The sequence below is a fragment of the Haemorhous mexicanus genome, chromosome 1 (assembly GCF_027477595.1).
Source record: "Haemorhous mexicanus isolate bHaeMex1 chromosome 1, bHaeMex1.pri, whole genome shotgun sequence".
NCBI classification, from domain to species: Eukaryota; Metazoa; Chordata; class Aves; order Passeriformes; family Fringillidae; genus Haemorhous; species Haemorhous mexicanus.
The window spans coordinates 114,574,019-114,599,308 of record NC_082341.1 but is presented as its reverse complement, the minus strand read 5'-3'; the positions used below and the strand labels follow the sequence as shown (position 1 = coordinate 114,599,308).

Here is a 25,290-nt window from a genome sequence, read left to right as displayed (position 1 = left end):
GAAATATGTATGAGTGCCCGTAATCATTCTATATAAAACTGCAGAAATAAGATGTCAAAGTGTTAAGGCAAAATAAAATTATAGATTAGATGACATTTGCTTAGTACATGATACTGTTTTTCAAAGCAGTAATTTACTGAGTTCAGATAAAACTTTTTGAAAAATCTCTGTACAAAAAACCAAATTATTATCATGAATGCCTATCTGGAACATTAGAAAGGAATTTGATTTTAGAACCAAAATGCTTTTCCTTGGTTCAGCTTATTCTGATCAATATGCAGTGAATGTACCTGTGATGCCTGTGCTGCCCAAATATCGTGTTTCTAGAGACTTCTGCTGTCCTTCTCTCTGTGGCTTGTAGTCCAGCATTAATTTATAGCTCCTCTGAAGCACTGTTTCAGAGTGGCAGGACAGAAGGGTATCACAGAAAAGGCTGTTTAAAGAGAGAGAATAATGCAGAGAATGATGGGTTGAAGAAATTGTACTGTAATTCTTGTGAGACCTGACGCACATTTCTGCTTGACAACCTGAAATAAAGTATTGTAGTCAATTTGACACATGAAATAATTTTATTTTGGAATTTCCTGACTTTCTAAATCAAAACCTTCTATTTCTTTTTTTTTTTTCTTTCATGAAAGAAGGAGCTTTTTTTCTGAAAAAATCCCATCAGTTTTAAGGAAACTGTATTTCCCACTGATAAATGGAAAAAAAATATTCTGAGCCACTCTAAGTAAAGCATGATTTTCCAAATGATCATTTATTGTATTTTTTCAGTGCCATTCAGAAATTATTACAAACAAACCTCTAATATTTTTATTTATGAAAACACAAGCCCACAGTAATATTACTTATATTTTAAATGAAATTAAAATGATGCATTTGGTGACTCAACATTGAGGAGCATTTGAATTATGCAGTTATGTTAATTCAAGCAAAATGGCAGAATTCTTTTTAACTGGTGCTTAAATTGTGTGGCCTTTTTGTATTGCGCAAAGTAAGTGCTGCCCACAACAGTTTAAAAGTGTTATTTATTACCACAGAATTAGGACAGAGTAAAAAGTATTGAAACTTGCAGTTCAAATTGAGACAGTGTTCCTAAGATAGAAATCTAATGAGACCCTCAGCTTATGGCTCTGTTTTCTTCCATGTCAGTATACTTCTCATCATGCCAAGACCTCACTGAGCCTGTTTAAAACTGTAGGATCCTATTCCCAAATAAACCCAAGTTAAAAAAAAAAAAAAAACCCAAAAAAGTAAGCCATACACTTGGTATTGCATGCTGCTGACTTGAAGTAAGAGCATTTTTCTTGAGTGGTTTATAACAGAACTGATATCACTACTGTCTTTCTTCCCTGAAAACCATTCCTTCTTCATTACATTAAACAGTACAGTTAAAGGTAAGACAGCAAACAGGCTTTTAAATTACAACTGGAAGAAAAGAAACAAAACTAATGTCTGCTGGCCAGAATTAAACTATATGCTATTTTTAAACAATAAAGCTAGAAAAAGAATTTGAACAGAATTTTTAATGAACCAAGTATTTGTTCACATCTTCACATGCTGTTTTTTCTTCCACAATTTGAATCTAAAAGATTTGAACTTAAAAGAATCCTCAGTTCACTAAGAAAACAATTTTTAGGACGTTTGTAAAAATTACAAAGCAATAGGAGTTAATATTCAAAAGTGCATGGGATAATGCAATTGCTGTTTGTTGTGAGAAACCAATATTAAAAAATGATAGAAATATTTCAAGAAGTTGTATTACATAATAATTAATAATTAAAAAAGTTGGTAAAAGATAGTACTAGAAGTAGACAACCACCACAAAACCAAAATCTGTCCTTTAAAACAACATTTTTTCTCTATTTTTCTATTAGTTTTCTATTTCTCTATTTTTTTCTATTCATTCTTCCCCTCTTTCTAGACATGCAAAAGACCATAGTTCAGACACTCATACTTCACACAGCATTCCTGTTCAAGGAATTCAGCATGTGCTCCTGAAGACTAGTTTCATTACTTTGAACACAATTCAGAAAAATATTTCTGATTTGCTTAAGATGATTAAGGAAATATTTACATTAGATTTAACTTTTTTTTTTTACATTACAATGTCTTCTAGTGTCCTATGTATCACATAGGCTTTTTATATACCAGATAGTAATGTGTATTTTAAATATTTGTTTTTTAATGTAAACAGGTGGTTAGCAAAATGAAAGGGAGTTTGTCAGCATTTTAGTGAAGTTCTGCAAAAATTCTCAAGATGTAAAAGGATATAGCTTTATATGTTAGTGCCTATTTTCCTTCTTTAAAGAATGGTTCCAGGAACCATAATTACAGTTGGTACATAACTCATGGGGAAGATTAATCCCTTCGAAGTCAATGCAATTTTAGTGATACTTAAGATAATCAAGGCTACAGACAGAAGGAAAACCAGCAATATGTCAGATTTATGGGGAGAGCATCTAGCATGCTCAGTTGCTGTAGAAAAGAACCTGAAGCTATGGAAGGGACCTTTCCTGGAGGTAGCCTTGAATTTGGTCATGATTCCTAGGGATTGCTGATGTTGACAGTGGCATGGACTCAGGGGGCACTGCAGGCTGTTGTTGACAACAGATCTAGTTGTGTTTCCAAAAACATCTTTTAAGAAAACTTGGTATCAGACTCAGAAACTGGTCATCCATTCCTCCTGAGGTAAGCTAGTCTGGATACACCATTGAGTTTCTTTTCCATTTTATAGAGTGGGAGGTTCACAGATAACTCTTAAACTTTTCAACTAACTTATCTGTCAAAGCCAAAGAAGCAAAATTTGCAGGAAAACTACTGATTTGGTGGTCTAGCAAAAAAAGCTAGTCCATCCCTATAACTCTATTTTATTTACACTGAAGCAATGTTGGGTGTGCTATGGTTACTATACATATGATACAGAAATAAAACGAGATAAAATATATATTTCAGTATTTTGGTCCTTCAGATAATATTCTAAGACATGTTAAGGTATTATTAGAATAACAGAGTCCAGCAGAGCTGTTTTTGTGGGAAAATAAAAGCCAGATTTAATTAAGTTTATCAACTCATAAAGACTTTTTCAATTAATACATTCAAATAAACTTTCAAAATATCAATGCAAAATACATTGACATATGAAATAATTGCTTATTAGCAAATTTATATTACTTCCAAGTGTTTTTTTCTTTTCAGGAAGACTTCAGCTACCAGTGTCAGTAATACAATACTTGCTATTGCCTCCTTACATCACAAAGCTTCCAAGATTTTGTTTTCTTATCAGTATGTGAGACGAGAATTGGCACAGTATATTATAGACCTCCTAATATAACCTGACACTGGCAATTTAAATGGTAGTCATAGTTTGGCACAAAAATCTGACTAAGAGTTCCTGGTTGTCACTGAAGTCCTTTTAGATTTAAGCAAAGCTGTAAGGGCAATGGAGAAAGGATGAAGCCAACATCTTCTTGGGTGACAGTGTCAACGTGGCAGCACCAGCTGTGACAAATTGCTCCTCGCCATGACAGGAACAGCATGGCAGGCTGTGTCAGGGTGTTTGTTTACTGAGAACTTCAGAAAGCCATGGAAGTGTGTTATGTTTATATAATTATTATTTATAACTATAGTTGGTGATGGGAGAAATGGTTGAAAGTGCCGTTTTGTAGCGCTTCTTGAATTACATGCAAAGTAGAATGATGCATTTGAAAGTGCTTATTTAGTCTTGAGTTGACTAATTATTAACTACATTCTTTTCCTCACTTGTCAGTGAGGGCCTATTAACCCAAATCTGCTTATTGTGAGAGATCACTCAGCTGTACACTATTTTGACATGTTTTAGTATGACATTAATTCACACTGTGTGCAGGCAAGGATCCCCTCTCACTGCTCTCCCCGGTAATCAGATATCTCTCCAAAAATACTAGTCTCTTTATACACTTGCAGTGCTAGGTGGAGAGAAAGAAAGAATTTTAAAGCTAACTTCTATTTTCCCTTCACTGACAAAGTGCATTTGACCTCAAAATGGGGCACCCGTCAGAGATCCTCACACAAGCAGGAATCCCTGAAATTTTAGCGCTATTTCTTAGTTATAAATAATAACAATATTCTTGATGGGTGGCAGCTAATGAGTGTCGGTGCAAATGGCGATTTCAGCAGGAAGGGGTGCCAGCAGAGGCCTTACTGACTGGAGTACTGCATGGTGCTGTACTTTGTCACTCGTCTCCGGGAGGTGCCTGGAGATGCCATGCCCATTCCCTGACCAAGATGACATTCGGCGCTGAGCATCTGACCTGTGCTGCTCAGGCCCCCCAGATTTGCTCCTCCCAGGCTTGTTCCTCCCACGCTGCTCATCCCAGCCCCTGACACTACTCTCTCTGTGACCACCACGTTGTGGGCATTGGATAACTCTGAGGGAATATTTATTAGGCTGCCCGGCATGCCGGAGGCAGGCCTGAACACCCTTTCTGTCACTACCACATTTGACCCATCTACCAAATCAGGAATGCTCAGAGATGCCGGGAGTCGGGAGTTAGGCGCGATTACTCTTTCCGTGACGATGACGTTGGAGCCCTCTGTGAGATCAGGGATATCTAGCATGCCACGCAAATCAGAGGCAGACGCAGGCCCCACAACCCTCTCCGTCACGACGACGTTGGATGCACGCAGAGGGTCAACGCAAACAGAGGGCGAGCTGGAGGTGTAGGTCTCAGTCACCGTCATGTTGCCATGGAGCAATGGATCCGGCATTGGCCTTGGGGGCTGTATGGTTGTCCCAGATGTGTAGGTGTTTTCAGTAACAACCGTCGTAGTGCCAGCGGCGGTGGGCATAGGTGCACTTCCATTGACAATGATGGTGGTGCCAGGTGGCGGGAGGTTTAGATCACTTTCAGGACTGGGGAAGGGAATGTTGATGACGCCTGGCCAGGGTGGGTTAGCATCAGGGAAAGGTTCGATCTCTTTGCCCAGACAGATCTCTGCTAGGGTCTTAAATTTTGGTCCTAATGTTTCCAAGTATGTTTCATCCGTATCTTCTCCAATAAAGCTGCAGCAACCCACGGAGCCAACAGGAGTACCGACTCCTTCATGATCATAAATTAATAGGCAATCATTTGCTGGCCGACCTTCATCTTCATCTGCATACACAAATGCTTTCTGTAGTTTGCAAAAACAAAGAAATGAAAAAAAAGAAAAAAAGAACAGAATAACAGAGTGAATTTTGTCAGGTTTTTAACCATAAATACTCAAACCACAGTAAAGTTACCATAACCACACTAAGGCCCACCTGACTTGAAAAATAGGACATCAACAGGACAGACTACACCATCAACATTTTTTAACCTTGAAAAACGTTTATTTAAATAGTGCTTTGTTTTATTCTTGTTTCTGCCAACACGTAGCTCTCAAATTTGTTCTGTTGTCAATGTCTCTGTCTATGGGACAAAAAGGACAGGCAAACAGATGCCTTCTTTGGGCAGTGGTATCTGAGCAAAGCGGTAGGAAGAGGAGTGAAGCAGGGTGGCAAGGGGAGCAATGAAAAGACCAGGAAAGAGGAGATGGGATGAAGGATTGTCCACAGGGGGGAGACTTGGTGAGTCCAGAGGGGAGTCAATTTTGAGAAAGAAGGAAATAACCAACTGGGAATGATGTTTTGGATCCTGGCAAGGTCATTGCAAAGAGATCAGGCAGGAAAGAGGAGAATTTAAAGTGAGTGCTGAGTGGGGTTGGAGGAAGCAGAAAATGATGGAAGGGGAGGCCTGGGAGGGAGAGTCAGAGAGTCTGGGAATTGAGATGGTCCAGGAGGATAGCAGTAGTACATGGAGGCCTATGGCTGGCAGACAATTAATACATAGTGCTTCAGCCCAAGGCAGGAAGACTGCAGTCAGGGAGAAATCCATGCTCAGGATGTCAGGACTGCTCTGTTCTCTCCTTCATGAACCTTGTTTAGATTTTGAAATATAGCAATCCTTATATCTTAATTGATATTTTGGTGACATGCAGTTATAATGTTTATGCTTCACAGTTCATGCATATGAATAAAAATATAGCCCATGAAACCATTAATCATGTAAATTCCATTCCATTTTTTTAATCCCATATGTAAAGGCGAATTTAGGAGTTGCCAATTGAAAAACTGCATATTGGTGTAACTGGTAGTTCACAAGTCTTTTAGGGAGCAGAAATGGCAATAAAAATAAGGAAGAATTGATGTTTAAAGTTCTTTCAGGATTAAAATGACTTCATCAAACAAACTGAACAGGAAGTAGGAGTAAACAATTCCAAAAAGTTATTACATATTTATACACTGAGAAAGGTTGAAAATACAAAAATTTGCTGGGTACTTATGAAGTTGAAATCATTTAATTGCTTCCTACCCCGACCCGCATTATGTCCATCAATTTTACAAAAAGGCTGTTGAACAATCCACTATGGCAGCGGCTACTATGGCAGCAGCTCAAAGACATTACTATTACTAGTGCTGTAACTTTTCCTACCAGTGTGGTCAGCTTTGCTCTCACAGCAGTCTTATAGCATGGAAGTTTCAATTTGAGTTGGATTAATTTGGATTTCCACCATGTAACCTGGGAAGGAGAATCTAACAGAAAGCCTGCTCACAGCAGTAGCTCAAAGAATAGCATACCTCAGAGAAATAGTTGTCTAGGAAGGCCATGTTCACTCCTCCTTCTCGATACTCTTTTATTGTTCCTCCAATTGACCCTTTTGCTTCCCCTGTTCCAGAAATTCCTCCAGCTGTTCCGTAGCCAGTACCAGTGCCATAGCCAACACCTGTAGTTTCTTCAACACCAGAAGCTACTACTCCTCCTCCTCCATATGTGTTATTATATATGTCTGAAAGCAGAATAAGTTATCGCTCCTGTGGTCTGTGAAACTTTTACACACAATTTGTCAGTTGTTTTTACAAATGCTATAATGACACTTCTGAGTTTCTAAAGGTATTTTAGACCAATCTTAGCTACCGGTATGTGCACAGCTACCAAACTTTGAAACTACAGTAACAATTATATACATATTAACAGACACCAAAGCACTTGGTTTTATTCCTGAGGCTGGGCAGCATGTGTGCATGTGTTTTAGAAAATATGATTTTTTTTGTTATTGGCTGGACAGATTATTCTGTCTAGTGTGCTGCCAGGGCATTTGTGTTAGAACATCAGATAATGTTTATCTATGCAAATACATAATGCATATTTATGATCACATTGACATTATTTTTTTTCCCCTTACACACTTAGAAAATAAAGAGTTTTGTAAATCCTATAAAATAAAGAGTTTTGTAACTACTTTCACATTTTCTAGTAGTGAGATTTTTAGGGGAGAACAACAATGCATCGTAGAAACCACCAGTTTATAATTCATAATGGAAAGGGCCTTTGCCTTTATAGTAAGTTATAAAGTAATATGTACAGGATGTATCTTTTCCATATTTTTAATTCATGATAAAAAGGAAAGAGTTTTCTTCATGATCAGCCCATATTAAAATAATTGCATACAGTAGTCTTGACTATGGTTACGCTGGTAAACATAGCTAAATTGCATTTTTTTTCATTTCTATGAAATGAGAAATCTGAGAACATTCTTCTATAAATAAATAGTCAGCAGAGAAACATTTCTTCCTGTCAGAAGCTAGGGAAATTGGATCTGTGCCATTCCTCTTCTGAAGTAAGGAATGGGAGAGAAGGAGAAAGTAGCACTGCCCAGCTGGGCTTATTCTCTATGATCATTGGATTCCTGGAGGAATCCTATCTCTGAAGCATATATTTATTGTGTTGTGCATCAGCTTGTCTAGGTTGACACACAAATTGTCAGTAATTAACTAGCTACTTGACATGCTGTCTTGTGGGAAGCAGGAAACTGGGGAGAACTGAAGATTTTACCCAAGTTATGAAAGCAAATATACTTATTCTGGCTTCAGATTGATTTCTGCTAAAACTGATGTCTTGAAAAGGCCCTCCATTCAGTAGCCGTGCTGATAAAGAAAAATTGCCTGGGATTTGAAAGCCTTGGCAGCTATTTCAAAATAAGTGTAGTTTGCAGAAATTAATCTGTTCAAAAGCTCAAACTCCAGATTTTTGTTCATACTGGAAGTCCTGCCAGCATCAGTTTGACTATCTGCAGATGTGAGATTAGAAGGGTTGGGTTATAGCTGGGACTATATGAATCTGAAGGACTCCATGAATCTGAAGGCATGAAGTTCTGAAAGACAGCTTTATGACAGCATAACATAGAAGATTTAAGGATCTGCTTACCAGAAGGTTCACCAAAATCACCTCCTGCAGCGGTAGTTGGGGCAAGAATGTGTGAGACATCCTGGAAAACAACATTTTGACTCCTTCAGTGATTACCTTGAAATTCCCTTATGAAGACCAAGACTTTGTGAATTATGTTAAGGAATTAGCAGTCCAAACTGTTAATGATAGTCATTATCACCATCTCCATTAACAAACAAAACAAAACAAAACAAAACAAAACAAAACAAAACAAAACAAAACAAAACAAAATAAAGAGACTACAAGTTTTTTCCTGATCAGCACAAACAATGATCAGTGGAGATGATCTGTATTCCTTTCTCCTAAACTTGCACTGAAGAAGCTTGCTAGTTATTATGCTTCATCTGAAGGAACAGTGGCACCAAACTGTTGTGCCAAACTAACTTACCACTGCTTAAAACACATAACCCCATCAGTGAATGTTTATTAAGAATCACTTTTCATATCTGCCTGGCAATTGTTGACAATTCCAGACTGGTTTTAGATTACATAGTGTTTCTATCACTTTCTATAGAAAAATGTAGCCTTTACTCATTAATTACTTCTGGTTTTAGAAACATGGGATGTACTGACCCTGTCTTCAGGCTGTGCACCTTCTATTCCCCATGGATGAATTGCCCCTTCTGTACATTCAGGTACAGGTTCAAATCCAGTTCCAACTCCACCTGCAGCGCCAGGTCCACAGCCACAACAGTCGCTCATTGACATCAAAATTGGAATCACTTAACAGAAAAGGAACAGGAAACAATGACTTAGGACATTTCTTCCTCGCAGGAATATCTGCACTCCCCAGAGGGCAGGTGCTCATGAACTTTTGAAAATATGTCTTTAAAATATTTCTAACCAAGCAGCCTGTAAGTCTGGCTTTCAGAATCGTTAGCTGCTTATGGAGATCTGTATTTGGAAATTCAGAATAATTTGCACCATTAGTTATAGCACAGCAACACAGGGGTGGGGCTGTTACTCTAAATTTATGCTTATACACCTGGGAACAGACTTTGATCTGTCTCAGCTGAAGCAATATAAATTGCATACATATTAAAATTAAACAAAGAGAACCAGTGTTGCTATTTATAGCAGTCAATGCTATTCTTTCCGGATGTATGAGCATACATTTTTCTCTTCAAGTATTGTAATTGAAAAGAAATGGACATTAGTAATAATAGACATATGAGAATCAGTGGAGAGTCCACCTGACTACAGTGATCATTGGCTAAGGCTCCAGTTGGACATTACATATACATAATGCCTGATTTGAAAAAGCAGTAGGGGCAATCCCCAAGCCCTAATTTCACCTAATGTTTACAGAGAGTGAGTCAGGTTTCCCAGAGTGCTGAATTATGCTTAGTTGTTTAAATAACTCAGTGCTGGAAATTGCAGAATGCTTGTAATGGCCAGCATCAAAAACACTGCTTAGTTTAGAAAGGCAATGAAATATTAATTCATAGAATCATAGAATGGCTTGGGTTGGAAGAGATCTTAAATACCATTTAGTTCCAATCCTTCTGCCATAGGCAGGGATACTTTCCACTTACCAGGTTGCTCAAAGACTCATCCAGCCCAGCCTTAAACCAGGGATGGGGCATCCACAACTGCTCTGGGCAACATGTGCCTCTGTCTCAGCACTCTCACAGTTAAGAATTTCTTCCTAAGCCTACTGTCTTTCAGTTGGAATCCATTGCTCCTTGTCCTGTCACAACATGCCCTTCCAAAAAGTCCCTCCACAGCTCTTTTGCAGGACCCCTTTAGGAACTGGAAGGCTGCCCTAAGGTTTCCTTTGGAGACTTCTCCAGGCTGAACAGTTCCAACTCTCTCAGCCTGTCTTCGTAGGAGAGTTGCTCCAGCCCTCTGATTACTTGAACATAGAAGTGAAATGAAAAGGGGAAAGGACTATACCATGTACAAAGTGCTGCCTCACACAGCATGACTAAGGATGTATTTACTCCAGACTACGAGGGGAGATTTCCAAAGGCAGAAAGAGAGTCTGTCCTGTAAGATAAACCATCTGGGGACTACAAATTGCACAGCCTTTTGAATCTTTAAAATTGTGTGTTTGTTGATTTCTCCTAAACAAAGATCAAAACCTGAACCAAACCCCCCTCCTCAAAAAATCAGGGGGAAAAAAGATCAATTTCCTCAGGTTTTGTAATCAGTATTTCTGCAATGGGATATTTTAGATGTTGATTACTTGATACCCAGGCCATGAGAGAAGGTTGATCACCTATGATTGTGGTAGTCTGAGAAGTAATTGCATGTATAAATTCTAACTTGAGTCCATGAAGCTCATAATTCTTCATGAATGTACTAGGACAAATGAATTAACATCCTGTTTTGATCCTGTTTTCATAAATGCTACTGGTTTTTTATTAGATGTAATGTTTGGAAGGAGTAGCCAAAAGTTTCAAAATCTATGACTTATTGTTCTGCTACTGAAATCTGGCTTTGAGTTCAAAGGAATCTTGCTTTCAGATCCTTTCATACCCAACTTGGAGCTGATACTTGCCCATTTCTGCTAGTAATGTCATGGAAGTAGAAATTGCTAAATGTAAGTGACAGGACAGCTCTGTCTAGGAATTGGATAACAAGTCTTAGGAAGGAAATACTTAATTTTGAATGAAAAATGTATGTATAACATAAAACGTATGGAAATTCTTTTCGTTTAAAAGACAATTTTTTTTCTCTGTCAAATGGCCAATAGCAGCCAGTGGATTAACAATCAATTAAAAAAGTAACCTTATTGTAGAAGAATTAAAAAATGCACTTTTTACATTATTTAGAAAAATTATAGAAATAGTTTTCTTAATTTTATACTCACAAACAAATATTAATCCGCCGAGGAACATCAGGCCAATGGCAGCACCACTAAGTGTGGTATTTGAGTCTAATTGCCTGCCATAATTTTCATTTCCTGCGTAACTGTCATCAGTGGAGGCAGTATATCCGTCCTCACCTCCTTCGTAGCCATCAGTATAAGCCTGCCCCTCTGTGTAGTCCTCAAAATCTCCTCCAGGTCTAGTCTGGCCATAATCACCACCACCTTGCTGTCCTGCGTCTTCCCGGTCTCCTCCAGCAGTGCCACCACCACCACCTCCAGCAGTGCCACCACCACCAGTGCCACCACCACCAGTGCCACCACCACCAGAGCTGCCACCGCCACCGATGATAATTATTCTTGTGGCCCCATTGGTGCAGTAGTTCCGACTATCACACTGGCAGGCTTGCACAGGAATTATGTGTGGTCGAGCACAGCGCCGGCCTTGGCTATCCCTTACGACAACAGAGATCCTATAAAGGTAAAAGTCTATGTTCTGGCCCACTAGCTCTGCAGACGAATCTAGGAGGGACAAAAAAAAAAAAAAAAAAAAAAGACAATTCTATACTGCTTGTGTATTACATTCATAAAACAGAATGGAAAAACATGTTCTCTTTCTAAGCACCTCAATTACTTATGCATCTACAGTATTTAAAATACTCATCTATGATTGTTTTTTTTCTTGCAAAACATGAGTCAAATCAGTCTAGTTATCACTTCAAAGCTTGAGAAATATAAAAGGGGAAAATTAAATCTTTTATTTCCACTGCTGCGTTTCCTGAATTTTATTCGCACAACGGTAAAGATAAAAGTTGAAACTTTTATGCAATTCTTATTCCTCTCTCAAGGAATTCATGCATGTTTTCCATAAAATTTTTCAGTAGGTTTATAGGTTTAAAATATTTAAAATTACATATTTGCAACTGTTTAGGAGACTCAAGAATACTTGCAATTGTCATACTTGCCATATAATGTAGTCTTGTATGTAAACAGTAAGTTATGCAAATTCTGTCATTTAGTTATGCATGGGATTTGATTAATTCATTATTTTGTTATGACATATTGAAGGAAACTGGCAAAGCTTCACTGGGCACTGCCTAAAATTATTTTCTTTAAAATATAAGTAGGTCTGACAGGTACAATAAATTTAAAAAGTTTTAATCTTAATTTGCCATTTTCGTATGCCTCTCATAAAAGTAAAGCTCTGCTTACTATAAACTTTATACTTTAATAAACAAATTTGAGATTTTTTTATATGCTTAGGATTTTTTAGATGACATAGAAATAAAAAAGTGCCAAATTACTCCTTTTGATTTACTTCATTATGTTTAGACACATAAAGGCACTTGCCATAGTTATACTCAAAGTACAGTTTTGCTATTAAATTTTCAGTTGCCTTTAAAATATAACACATTTAATAATTCTGATTTAAATATTCTAATATATATATATGTATACATGCATATTTTCAAATTTGGAGTAACTTCTTAGATTCGTATTTAGCTGAGATTTGGATAGATTCTAATAAGTGTTTTGTTTGTTAATAAAGTAACATCCCAATCAGTTATTTTGGATAAGAGCTTATTGCTATCATTTATTGTGTTATAAAATGTAGGTTAATTTACCATTTATTCGTCTGATAATCCATGTAGTCTGAGGTTCACCATGTATGCTGAATGTGAACGGGGTAGCATAGAGATCACCATCCCTAGGCTTTGCTGAGATAACCACTGATGGGGAATGCATACATACTTTCCTCATTTCAGTATTAATAGTTGGGCAATTGGCATTGATGCCATCTATTGAAAGCACAATGGTGCCAGTAGCAGTATATCGAGGAGCCCCTGTAAAAAAAAGATATTTGTGGTCAGGAGGGAATAGTGATACTATAAACAATGCAATTAGGGTTGGAAAACTAGAAACAGCAAAAAAAAATTTAGAGCAATCTGGAACACAAAGAGTTTATTTTGGAAAACTTAATATTTTCTTACCTCTGGTGATAGCCAGAACCTCTGCTTGGTACTGCCCATTGACTACGTAGACAGAATCCCGGGTAATAACTTTGTTCAGTGTGATTTCACCAGTGTTTTGATTGATTCTGAACCAGGCAGCTGGATCACGTCCTATACTATATCTGTGTTTGGTGAAGTAAAAATACTCAGCATTATATTATGAATATATGTATTACATATTTATTTTTGCAGATAAAATTTGACACTTTGGAGCATTTTTCTTTTGGCTATGTTAGATCCTATTTCATTTCCCCAGCCCAAGCAAAATCCATGTAAACTCCAAAAAAAACAGAAAAGTAATTAGGAACAAAGCAAATGCATGGAAGCCCATTTTATTTTGAAAGTGGCATTATGGTTTAAAAGTAAAACTTTTCTGGATCCTATAAACCTTTACTAGGAACCTTGTTGATAGCAATGGTTAAATCCACAGCTCTTCCTATAACGTTCTACAGTTGTATTTGCCGATACATTTCTGTGTTTTAGGAATTTATTTCAAATATTTGTAAATAGGTTGTATTAATTTCTACATGCACCGAAAAGCAAATTATAGTCTCAGTTATTATTGTTAATTTCAAGAGAAACAAGTGTAATTTTTTTTTTTTTTAGAAAATGAACTAGTAGGGATCTCTTCTATTCTGATTGGATAATATTGACTGTTATTGGGATTTTCTGTCTGCTTTTCTTGCAATGCTAACAAATTCCCTCCTTGTAACAAATGTTTCAAGAAAAAACATTCTTAGGCTGAGTAAAAACCAAACCTTATTCTAGTCTATTTAACTTACAGCCTGTTAGAAAAGTCTTATTTTCTTTGTCTGGTGCATAAGGCTAAGGAAAGCAGTCAGGAAAGAAAAGCAATTATAGCACAAAAATGGGTTATATACTATTCTATAATAATATAGAATGTATGATACTATATAGTACTATTCTATTGCCATTTTTCTATTGCTAATCAATAAACATTGTTTTTTAAAGCATCCTTTAAAATACCTATTCCTCATCCCATTGAAATCTCAAAAGAATTATTCCATCCAGGGAGTTAAGCAGAGCAGAGCTTACACAACATTTGATGCAATGGTTCTAGTGTCCTCATCCATGGCTGTGTATGTTCCTACAACATAATTCACTCTTGCACCTTCTGCCAGGGAAAACACAACGGAAGATGGATGAAATCTTGGTGGTTCAATCAAATTTTTTACTTCAACTGTGAGGGGTGTCCCAAATATTTGGTACTCATGTGCAACAGAGTGGTGGAATGCAGCTACATTCCTGACACCAATCATCAGTGAGTGAGTCCGCATGTGTTCAAAATCCAGCTCCTAAAAGGTAAACCACAGAACACTAGATAATACATAAAAGCTCCTTTAATATTTTAAAAATATTTTTTATTTTAAATGGTTGAGTGACAGTGTTTTTACTGCCTGCTTAATTCTAATAACAGTTAATTAAAATTTTGAGTCAAGAGCTGAATCACAATATTTCTCCATACCTTAATTACTCTAAGGATTCCTTGATTTGTAGCTCGATCTGTAATAATTTCAAAACAGTTATCTTCATTACCGGATATAAAGAAAAACTCTGCTAACCAGTTGTCTGTAAACTCTTCATCAGCATCCAGAGCTTGTATTCTTAGCAGTTCTGAACTGAGTGAATTTTCTGAAATACTTGCTGAAAACTGAAATGACAGACAAAATCTATTAGCAAACATATATATGTTTGGAAAACAGGAAAACACAGCTGTCTGCAGAGATTCTTTTGAAGGATGTTTTGAGCACAGTCCATGCCAATTTGATAAAAAAATGCGTTCTGGGAAAATTGTGATTATGGTTACAGTTTTGAAAATCTCCAAGTGTCACCTCCAAGGTTTGTAGAGGCATCTTTGAAGAAAAGGATTTGTGCTTTCTATAAGAAATTGTTCTTCCAAGGATTGGGCTATTTTACATTATCTCATATTGCATGGATCTGGGCATCTGTATGACAGGATTTCTCTGAATGCAAAGAAGTCAGTCCTGACAGTGTCAGGATTTACATCTCTGAATACAAAAATGATCTATGTGTATGTTACCAGAATTGTTGCACAAGTGACAGATTGTATTTTGAGCACTCTTCAAGTGAACAACCCTGTAAATCCCATGGAGCATGTAAATATGAACGTTCTCTACAGGTTAGTAAGGGCTCTGTTACCAACGGGGTTTTAAACGGAGTTTTTAATCAGTTTTGCTGCCTTTGTTATTGGAAACTTACAGAGCTTTGAGCAAGAGTTGGAAAGTTGTCATTAACATCGATAACTTTCACATTACAGCTACAAAGGGATGATATTCCATCTGCAGCCCCATCCCGGTCTGATGCCTTCACAACCAGAGTGTAGCTACTATGTTGCTGTCACAAAAAGAGAAATGAGTATGTCAGAAGACCATCTGTGCATCTTATAAATAACTCATGCTTGCTACTATTTCCTAATACAGGAATTCAACTTAGACATTTTATTGCGACACATCAAAACCATGCATTTCTCCATTAATATTTGAAAAAACCACAACTTTTCTTTCCTATATTTTTCTCGCTCTCATAGCACATATTCACTACAGCATAATTTTATTTAGCTTTGGAAGGGGAAATGTTACCTCTCTGTCAAGATAATTTGCAAGATGGAGTTCTCCTGTGTATTTATTCATAATGAACATGGGTGGACCAGAAGGTTCCTGACTCTCTATTTTGAAGGCAATTTTAGAATTCAAGTGGTTAGGTTCATCTGCATCTGTTGCAATGATTTTCATCACCAGTGTGTCTAAAAGTAAATTAAAAGATAATAGTAATTAAAAAAGCCCCACAAAAGAAACAAACAAATAAAACAAAACAAAAAACCCCAAGAAAATCTCTGTAACAAGTTCCTGCAAACAACTCATCAAGACAATGCTAAAACAGTGTATGAAAATGACAGAAGGCTATCTATTCCTTGACATTTACAGAGAAAACCAAAACTTTAGTTTTGTAGTACTGATTCTGACAATGTTAATGACTTGAAATTAATTAAGAATCAAAGAAAAGAATAATGCAGAGTTTCACTGAACTCCTTTAAAGAAGTTAAATTCCCTATCACCATAGGGAATATGCAAATACAGTAAGTACTGAGCTTGTAGAGATTACTATAAGGAATCACAGCTTTAAATGAGAATTTCTAGAAAGAAGGAAATGAGTGTTAGGAACCATTGCCTCAGTGCTATTTGCATATCTAGTGTTGATTGCTGCACTTTTGGTAAAAAGAACCATTTTAATGGTTTAAGTATGGAACGTTTAGTAATGTTCTGCTGCAATTGCAAATACACAGGCTACAAGTACAAATATTTGAAAGAGAAAAATGGGGAAAAATGTATTTTACATCCCCTCCAAGGCAATAAGTGTAATGATATTTTTATTCTAATAAGAAGGAATGAAATTATTTCTTTTACATTTTCACATCTGAGATAATTTGCATGATGGTATGGTTAGAACCTGGAACATTCAGCACTCGTGTGTGGGAGGAAAGGGAGAAGGAAGCATTGCTGTTTAATTTATAGCAATTAGCCCAGGCCCTGGCTCAAATAACACTTGGAGAAGCATCTGCTGCTCCCTCCTCTGCAGTGGCTCTGACCATTTTATGTCATTCCCTAAGAAAAGCAGAAAGAGCACTCCAGGTTTGTATTAACTGTATTCTGTGAGCTTCACTAGCAGTACTGAAAAAGGCGTAGCGTAGGTACTCACTGTCCATGCTGCTCTCTTCAACAGATCCCGTAAATACAGTTTGTGCAAATACAGGAGGGTTATCATTTATATCCAGGACTCTGACTCGAAGTTCCAGAGGTGGTTCCAAATCTATACCGGTCACTGAGTGTTTAGCAAAGCAACGTATCTAAACAGAGAGATTTACTCATTTTAAAACCAAAAGGTAAGTAAGCAAAGTAGAAATTTGAAACAAACGAATTTGCTGTCTGTCCCACCCTGGATCCATCATTATAAAGGTGAAGAAAAAGGGGAGTACTTACAACAAATACTGGTGTTATTTCCCTATCCACTATTGATGTTATATTAATTTCTCCTGTTCTTGGATTAACAACAAATATTCCATAGGGTGCACGATCAATTCCAACTCCAGAGATGCTGTATGTGATTGGATTGTTTTCTTCACAATCAGATCGGATCTACAGTGACAGATAATAATAATTTATGCCAGTTTAACGAGGACATCTACAGGGTTTTTTCTTCTATTCCTAGTTCCTGTAAAAAATTCTGTATAACTTCAGATTCTCAACCACTTATTACAAGGTTCAGTTGACAGAACAATGGAAGGCTCTTCTACAAAATGTCAACCTAGACATCCATCTCCCCTTAAGGGCTGGATAGGCCTTCTATTTCTCCTACATCTGTCAGGGAAATGGAGATATATTTCAAGGGTATCACACTGTGTCTGGAACTCAGTAAGGGCATGGTCACAGTGAGAGAACAGGAAGGTATTTATTTTTCTCTGTTTCCCAGAGGTCATCTATAGTCTTTGAATTTCTTCTCAGGGGTTTCCCAGGATGAGAGAAAGAGAAAAGAAAAATGTCACTGGTTGGAGCTGCCTGGGAAGTAGTTTCATGGAAATGTTCTAGGAAGCCTCTGGTTACTCCTCAGCAGCCACATGGATTCACCTTATGAAACTGTCTCAGCAGAGCTGGGAATGTTCCAACATCTTTCTTTTATTCTACATTCTGTGCTTTTACTACTCTAAGCATACGTATTTTTAAATCTCTCTGCTTTTATCAGTGTATCTTTGGCAAAACTTCCTTGTCAGTGAATACTTGTGTTTTTCTTTCTACTTACTCTGGCAATTGGATTTCTCTTGGAATTGTCTTCTCCTTCTCTACAAGCTGCAGCAAATTTGATCCATTCACGTTTTTGTCTTCTAAAGGTTTTCCATCTTGCCATTCCATTTTCATCCCATTCTTTTACCTTTGAGAAAGAGTTCCAATATCATGTGACTTCAATCCATTTTAAATAAATACAGACAATTATAATTTCCAACAATAAGAAGAAAAAAGATTTTTGTAGACCATGTGCTTTTTTACCATGTGCTTTTTTGCATGTCTGTGAGTCCCAAACTCTATGACTGTACATGTTGATTTTAAAATTACTCACTTGTATGAGATACTCATTTAGATTTAGGTGAATTTCTCTTGAGAGGGTTAGCAGGTTATTACCTGCAGCTGTTTAATATTTAAATATGTTTTCAATCTTCAGCTTCAGAAGTGTCTTAGTTGAGTATTTTCCACATGATTTTTTCATTTGTTACATTTTGTTTAATCAGAAAAATAGTTTCTAAATAAATATATATTACCTCTACATGAAATCCTGTGCTGAAATCCAAGAGTACCTGCAAGAACAATAAAAAAATGGCATGTAAAAATGCAAGGCAAAATGCAGCAAGCAAAACCCAGCTGCAAGACATTGCTATACTGCAGGCCTATTGCAATAGCTTACCTAGATGCAAGACTTCCATAAATGAGTTTGCGAAATTCAATTTTTACTATATCCAGCGCTTAAATTCCTTGACAGTTAAAACCTTCAAAATCTATTCTGTCTTTCAAAACAGAACTTTGAGCTTGAAAGGATATGCCAGAGCAATTTTCAAACTATACCTTCATCAAAATAAAGCTTTCACACAGATTTTTAACACCTCAGCTGAAGAGAGTAGTGTTTGCAAGAGTTTTTACCAAGCACTCTAGGAAACCATGGAAGTATTTATCTGAAATAATTTACTCTTTTTTTTTTTTTTTTTTCCAATTTAGAAAGTTGACAATAACCCTGGAGGACTTAATTATGTAATTTAACCAAAAAGAATGAAAATGGGTTTTTTGGAACTTCTCAGTGAGATTGAAGAGATTCAGTGTAAGATGGAAACCCACCTGAAGATTTCAGGCAAATTTCCCTGGAGTGCAGTTGATTTTGATTTGAGACTCAACTATGGAACTAATCTTGAGTAAATAAAGGTAGCAGGATCAGATGCAGTATGCAATTACTTTAAAACAAACATTTAAATGAGAGTAGCCTCAATTTCTTGATTAACACAATTTAAAATACAGCACAATTTAATTAACTTTATTCCTAAATAGGGTGTGAAAATGAAGTTCACTTTCTTCAGAGCATCTCTTTCAGGTTTAAGATCTGCTTTGGCTCTCTTCAGACAATAAAGGGTGAAGAATGTGGGATTTTCAGAACTGGATTCTTGTTTCATTCATCATTGGAAGATACAAAATATCTAGGTGACTCAAAAATTATTGCAGTGTTTCTCTTTTCTCAACAAATGTCAACAGCTGCGCTTATGAGTATTTCACTTCCTTATAATTTCCCATATCTTTTTGGTTTGGTTTGGTTTCTTTGTTTTTTGTCTGATATATCTGTGGGGGTTTATGTCAGCTATACTTGGATAAAATCTGGCATCTTTTAACCTTACATCATGGGACTTTCCTCACTTTAAATTTATTGCATTGTACTGGCAAGACTGGAACACAGACACAAAATTTTTTCCACTTACTTCATGTTAAGACAACTTCTCACATGCAACAGATTAATGAACAGCAGCTTCACCCTCCTTCCTCTCTCTCTCTCTCTTCCCCATTTGCCTTTATGCTGCAAGAATTCACCATCTGTCATTTATGAAACAGTGTTTCCAATGATCTGGTTTTACCCAAAACACTCCTTGAGACCTTGGCCTATAATGGATGCCTTAATCTGCTTCTCAATTAGTTTAGACTGGATCTGCCCATTTGATCTGCATTCATAACTTGAAATTTTTTTGACTATTCACAGAGTAAGGATTTTCTCCTTGTTTGAGCCAGCTATTGACATAAATAGTTAAGAAAAGTACTCTGCAGGAGAATCTCTCCAATATGTTCATGTTGTGCTAAAAGTACCAATATATCTTTTAACTTTTGTTGGGGTTATGTTTAAATTTTCGGCTTCAGATTTTCAGGGTTCAAATTCATGTGCAGTAGTTCTGTTCCTCATCTCAGAGAAGGGACAATATCAACTCCCTGTGAATGGCAGGGTTTGTTTGCCCCAGTGGGAGCACAGTCGTGTTTTTTTACAACCCCCCTTGGAGCCCGGAGGAACATGGAAGAGTCAAAGGGGAAGACTACACCCTCACGAATGATGTGATGAGGTCCACCAGAAATAACACTAATTGAACATCTCTTATCTGTCTATCCCACCTCATTTGGTGAGCACAATGAAATCCTCTCCACCCTTAGGCTGAAATCCCTTCTGGCATGCAAACAATTGTCTTGACCCGGCAAAGTATGGGTATGCGCCTCCCGGTGCAACGTTAGTGAATCTTGTCTGCTGTCTGCATCATGTGGCCTGTCCTGTTACTTAACAGTGAGACTAATACCACACACCCAGCCACATCACTCTCATATTCTGAAAAACTATTCTGAGTTTTTCTGAAATAAGAATTATACCTGTGAAGAATTCTATGACTTAAAGACGTGAACATTCATAAATCTCGTGATTCCAGCCTATAGTGAGTTCTGTTTTCAAGCAGTGAAAAAATATATATTTCACACTGGAATCTTATCCTTTGTTTTTGAGCACCAGTAATGGGAACATCAGGAATTTGTCAGTTGGTGATGCTGGGGATTGTAAATTTAGGCCCTGTATTTTCACACTTGTGCAGTGATAGTGAAGGAAAACCCCATTTTGCTACTTGTTGGTAATGGAAGATCTTGAATTCAGAGTCCTTAGTACAGTTCATGTTATTAATTGAAAAAAGCTGATCCAATGAACTCCGATGGTTGCTCTGTTTGGTATGTCTCAGTTATAGTTGTGGTATAGGAAGGAGGGCAGGCAGACATCAGATGAAAATGTCTAGTTCACCAGATAAATCTGAATAATTTTGAACAATCCCTACTTAATTCAGGGACAGAGACTCCTCTCCCTCCCAAATAATGTCTTCTGGTTCTCCACTGTCACCAGCAGTTAGAAGTCTTCCCCTAACCCAGTTATCTATTTCTAATATTTATCTGAGATGCAGACTTTTTTTTCTAGTGCTATTTCCAGGAGATAAGTTCTGTCTCCTAGCAGCTAACCCCAGCAAGTTTTTAGGTAGTTAAAAAAATTCCCTTCTAAACCCATATCCAAGTACAGTACTTTCCAAAGACACGGGGATAAACAATAATTAAAGCAATAGGAGCCACTGGAATGTGTGGGATGCATCCTGAAGACCTTGGGGTAGGCAAGCTGGTCAGAAAGATGCCAAGATTTACTGTCCTGTTAGTCTCTGAGAGACTGTGAAAAAAGAAGCTGCAAAGAATCTAGATGCTGGTTGCACAAGCTGTTTCTGTTTTGGGTTGGGAGATGTGCAAGCAGGAAACAAGTCATCTTGGTTTCTGTCATTTGCACAGTGCTCTGTCTGAAAGCTTGTCTTTTATCGTAATGATACCTGGACACTGTGTCCAAAATGACATTTAGAGTCACACTGGAGTTATTCTGGATTTATTCTGATGTAACTGGGGACAGAATTAGGCCCATAGGATGTCTACTGTTCTTTGCACCCTCAAAGCAATTTACAAACAAGAATTAACTAATCATTAATTGAGTGCCAAGCAATATCATACGTAATTACGGAATCCTCCCTTCTCCACCTACTCAAATCTAAATGACTGAACATGCCTTTAACATCTTCCCAGCATTATTCATATGGGATCTGCTTCTCTCTCTTTGAAGTCAACAGTGGCATTGTTGTTGGCCTGGATGGGAGGAGTGCTGAGAACTCACACGTATTGTGTTAGTCATCAGGCTGCCGTGGTAGCTCTGGTACTGTCAGCGTTTTGGGACTTTTACATCTTTCTTAGTCATCCAAAGCCCTGACTAGAAAAGGGTTGCAATAATGAACCCTTCCCCTTTATTTATTCGGCATCTCTTTAAAAAAATGATACATCAGTGCATATGAAATAATGAGAGGCAGAGTTCAAATATAAGACAAACCCTCATATGTTAAAAATATGCCATTTTATCACTTTTTAATTGACACATTATTTTCTTTTTCTATACTTCACTTTTTCATATGTCACTTATGAATGCACTTCATCCAATTTAAAGGGAAAGATTTTCTGGATTATTTTTCTGGCATTTTGTTTTCTAATTCAGAGGAGGTCAGGTGTTTCCTGTGTTAGCAATACTTTGAATTGCACCCAGGATGGATGATCCATTACTCTTTCAACAATTGTGACAGGAATAATTCAGGAATTATGACAATGCTCATGTTAGGCTGAAGAATATACTTCAAAGTTTTATTTATTTTAAAATAAGTTTACTCAAACAACTGACAACTTTAGGAAAGTTTCCACTGAGATTATTTCTGTTCTGCTATTGTATCTTCTATTGTATGCAGATACAATACATTTCTATAGAGTAACTGAGCTTAACCATTAGAAAAATGAACAGAAAAGTAATTTCAATATAGGATGTATGCCATTATCATTAAAATTTGAATTTTTCAAATTAGTCATGCTAAGTGCCCTCAATAAATCTCCTCAATAAAACTTGAATTCTGATATGACTTAGAGTGTTCTGGCTGCAAATGCATGTTTGCTTATGGCCATTTTACTTAGGAATGTAAAACTGCAGGCTTAAGTACCTAATCTTAGGTGATAGTTCCTGGATGTGGAATTGCTTTAGTTTATATTTCTACAACAGAATTATTTGGCAGAAGACCCTGCAGGTTCCTGATTCAGTTCTGGCAGATGTTTCACATTAATATACAAAAAGAGAATGTAGCTCCTGACTACTTTTACGATATTTTACGCAATCAAGTTGTGAGTAGGATGTGTAACCATAGCCTTATGACTGGGGGGAAAAAATAAGCCTAGATAACATATGGGAAAATCCAGACAAAATGCATAAGAGATGTGGTGAATTTAAAATTATTGGCTGTCACATGATAGCTGGCAGGAGAAGAGTCATAGCTGATCAAACAGGTTATTTCCATAAAACGTGTCTGTGCTTGTATCACAAACAGAACTCCCTTACTCATGAGAATAATGTCTTTGAAGTCACATGAGCAAAGGTTGCAGAATCAGTCCCACCAATGGTGAAATCCATAGAGAAAATGATTCGTTTCAGGGCTGGTAAGTTTCCTTTTTTGTTTTTTTTTGAAAATGCAGTAGTGTACTAAAATATGTATAACTCCATGTTAATTTTATTTGATGCAACTTATTAACAATATACTAACCAGACACACCATTCAGACAGGTGATTTTCATGAAAGATTAGTTAAGCTGAAAGCCAAAATTTTTTCTCAGAATACACTAAAACTGGATACATAAATGTATAATTTGATCTCAACAGCTTGTCTGCCACCTTTCTTTAAAGAGCTGAAATACTCTGTTAAGCCGTACAGGCCATCATGAACATTGCTGGGCAGAAGAACACATAACAAGAACAAGGGTTTCCTCTGGGTAGTAAAAGCTCACATATTTGATAGTCATCAAAACACAATGGCATTTTCCAGAATCGCTCTTTTTTTCTGACTCAGCACCTACCCTCCATCACTCACAATTGTAACAACAATATACTGATAGAATGAAAATGACTCCAGTGTTGCTGAGAGAAGTAAAGCAGCAAAATGCCTTTGAATGGACAGGTCTTAGACATAAAACAGTCAAGCATTTTGAACTTCGACACACTGGGAGTGTGCATCACCAGGTAACTGAGTGAAATGAATAGTCACTAGTGCTTCATGAAAATCCAGAAGTGTTAGTGTGATGTGCAACAGGCCAGTCTCAGACACCTCTCTGCTGCCTTGAACAAGCTGAAACTTATCCGAAACATAACTTGCTTTTGCCAAGTTTTGCCCTTGCTTGCTTGGCAGCTGCTCTGTGTTAATTAGTTCTACTTTAGTGATTCCAGAGCTGTTACTGAAAATTAATGGATAATATTTTCATAATAGTTTTAGGATTTCTTAACCTATAACACAAACTTTTTCTCAGACTACAGTGTTTCTATAGAAGTCATTAATGAGAAGTTAGCAAACGTTTACACATACTAATACACTGTGTAAAATGTAAAATTTCATGAAAACCACAGGACATAACTATAGTAGAAATCCTGCTCTTCTCAATCTTCAGGGCCTTAAACCTCTACCGAATTTCAAGAGATCAGCACAGATGAGTAAAATGAATCCATGCAAAAATCAGATTGCAAGAGCAGTAGGGCACCCATAGCCCTTTTAAGTCCCTTCTGGGTAATTTCCATGCCTTGATGAACACATTGAACAACTATGCCACTTGACCATAGCCACAACTTTCCTTTTACAGTGAGAAAAACAAACCCAAAGAGCAACACTTTCATCATGCATTCACTTGCTCAGCACATGGCGGCTCAGACACAAGGGCACAACAACACAGGAATCCTTTGCAATGTGAAATAATAGGCCAAGTCTTGATTTTTACTTAATTGAGATAGTTAAATTTTGTCATTTTTTTCTCTCTTGAAAATAGCTGCAGGATTTGGTTAGCTCTGAAACGATCTCGCTAATTGTTTTAGAAAAAATACATTTTAAATTTTTAGAAAAGGGTATTTCCTCAACTGATAAAATAGTAAAGACATAGAACCAAATTATAACCAACCATTAAAATTTTTATAATTATAGCATTTTATTAATAACTGTGACCTTTAAATAGCAGCCACAGAAAGCATTTGCCTGAAAAATCATGCAGTAAATATAGAAAGCCACATCTTGAACATCAGCAGATCGCCAAAAGTCTAAAAAGAAACATTTGTCAGTATTTACTGAAAAGCTAATTTTATTTTATAGACTGTTCAGAAGTGCTGTTTAAAATGAGCAGAGCTTTGGTTTTTATGGCAAATTTCACAAAATATTTTTGGGGAATATTTTACATTGTAAAACGCATTGGTCTGCTGAGGAAGATGAAACTGGCATAGTCACAGCGTTTACAAATATTGTTTTAAAATCTGACTTACCAACAAAAGGAACAGAAAAGCAGCCGTTCGGTGAGGGAGCCAATCCATGGCATCTGACTTCTCAGAAACAAGTCCAACTGAGTTATGGTTACAAGCCTGTTCCTGTTCCCCTCCCCCCCCAGCTCTGGTGACTATTTAAAAAGACACTCTGTACATGTCCTTATACTCAGCCCTTCAAGGTGTC

The 25,290-nt window shown here is 37.0% G+C and overlaps 1 protein-coding gene and 1 long non-coding RNA gene across 6 annotated transcripts in view; one reads left to right on the top strand and one right to left on the bottom strand.

Annotated features, from left to right (window-relative positions):
* LOC132334075 (uncharacterized) overlaps window positions 1-17,952 on the top strand; it is a 25,656-nt gene extending 7,704 nt beyond the window's left edge. For 2 of the 4 annotated variants that reach the window (XR_009488338.1, XR_009488336.1), the window contains 3 exons: window positions 14,255-14,435; window positions 16,875-17,034; window positions 17,654-17,952. This is a non-coding gene — a long non-coding RNA (uncharacterized LOC132334075). Of the gene's footprint in view, window positions 1-11,442; window positions 11,582-14,254; window positions 14,436-16,874; window positions 17,035-17,623 lie in introns of those variants that run through there. The other 2 variants (XR_009488335.1, XR_009488337.1) reach the window with 2 other exon arrangements.
* Window positions 732-25,290, bottom strand: LOC132334051 (desmoglein-1-like). Of its 2 annotated transcripts, none has more exons than XM_059859761.1 (16): window positions 25,107-25,290; window positions 18,463-18,498; window positions 17,949-18,077; window positions 17,132-17,287; window positions 16,851-16,998; window positions 15,734-15,897; window positions 15,354-15,488; window positions 14,599-14,784; window positions 14,169-14,428; window positions 13,092-13,234; window positions 12,726-12,944; window positions 11,104-11,622; window positions 8,862-9,010; window positions 8,268-8,328; window positions 6,641-6,849; window positions 732-5,154 (listed from the first exon to the last, which is right to left on the bottom strand). In XM_059859761.1, exons 1-16 carry the CDS (start codon window positions 25,152-25,154, stop codon window positions 4,180-4,182), a joined length of 3,537 nt encoding a protein of 1,178 aa, XP_059715744.1. In that variant the 5' UTR covers window positions 25,155-25,290; the 3' UTR covers window positions 732-4,179. The 2 variants fall into 2 exon arrangements, with proteins under 2 accessions (XP_059715744.1, XP_059715750.1); XM_059859767.1 differs by having other exon boundaries at window positions 11,239-11,622.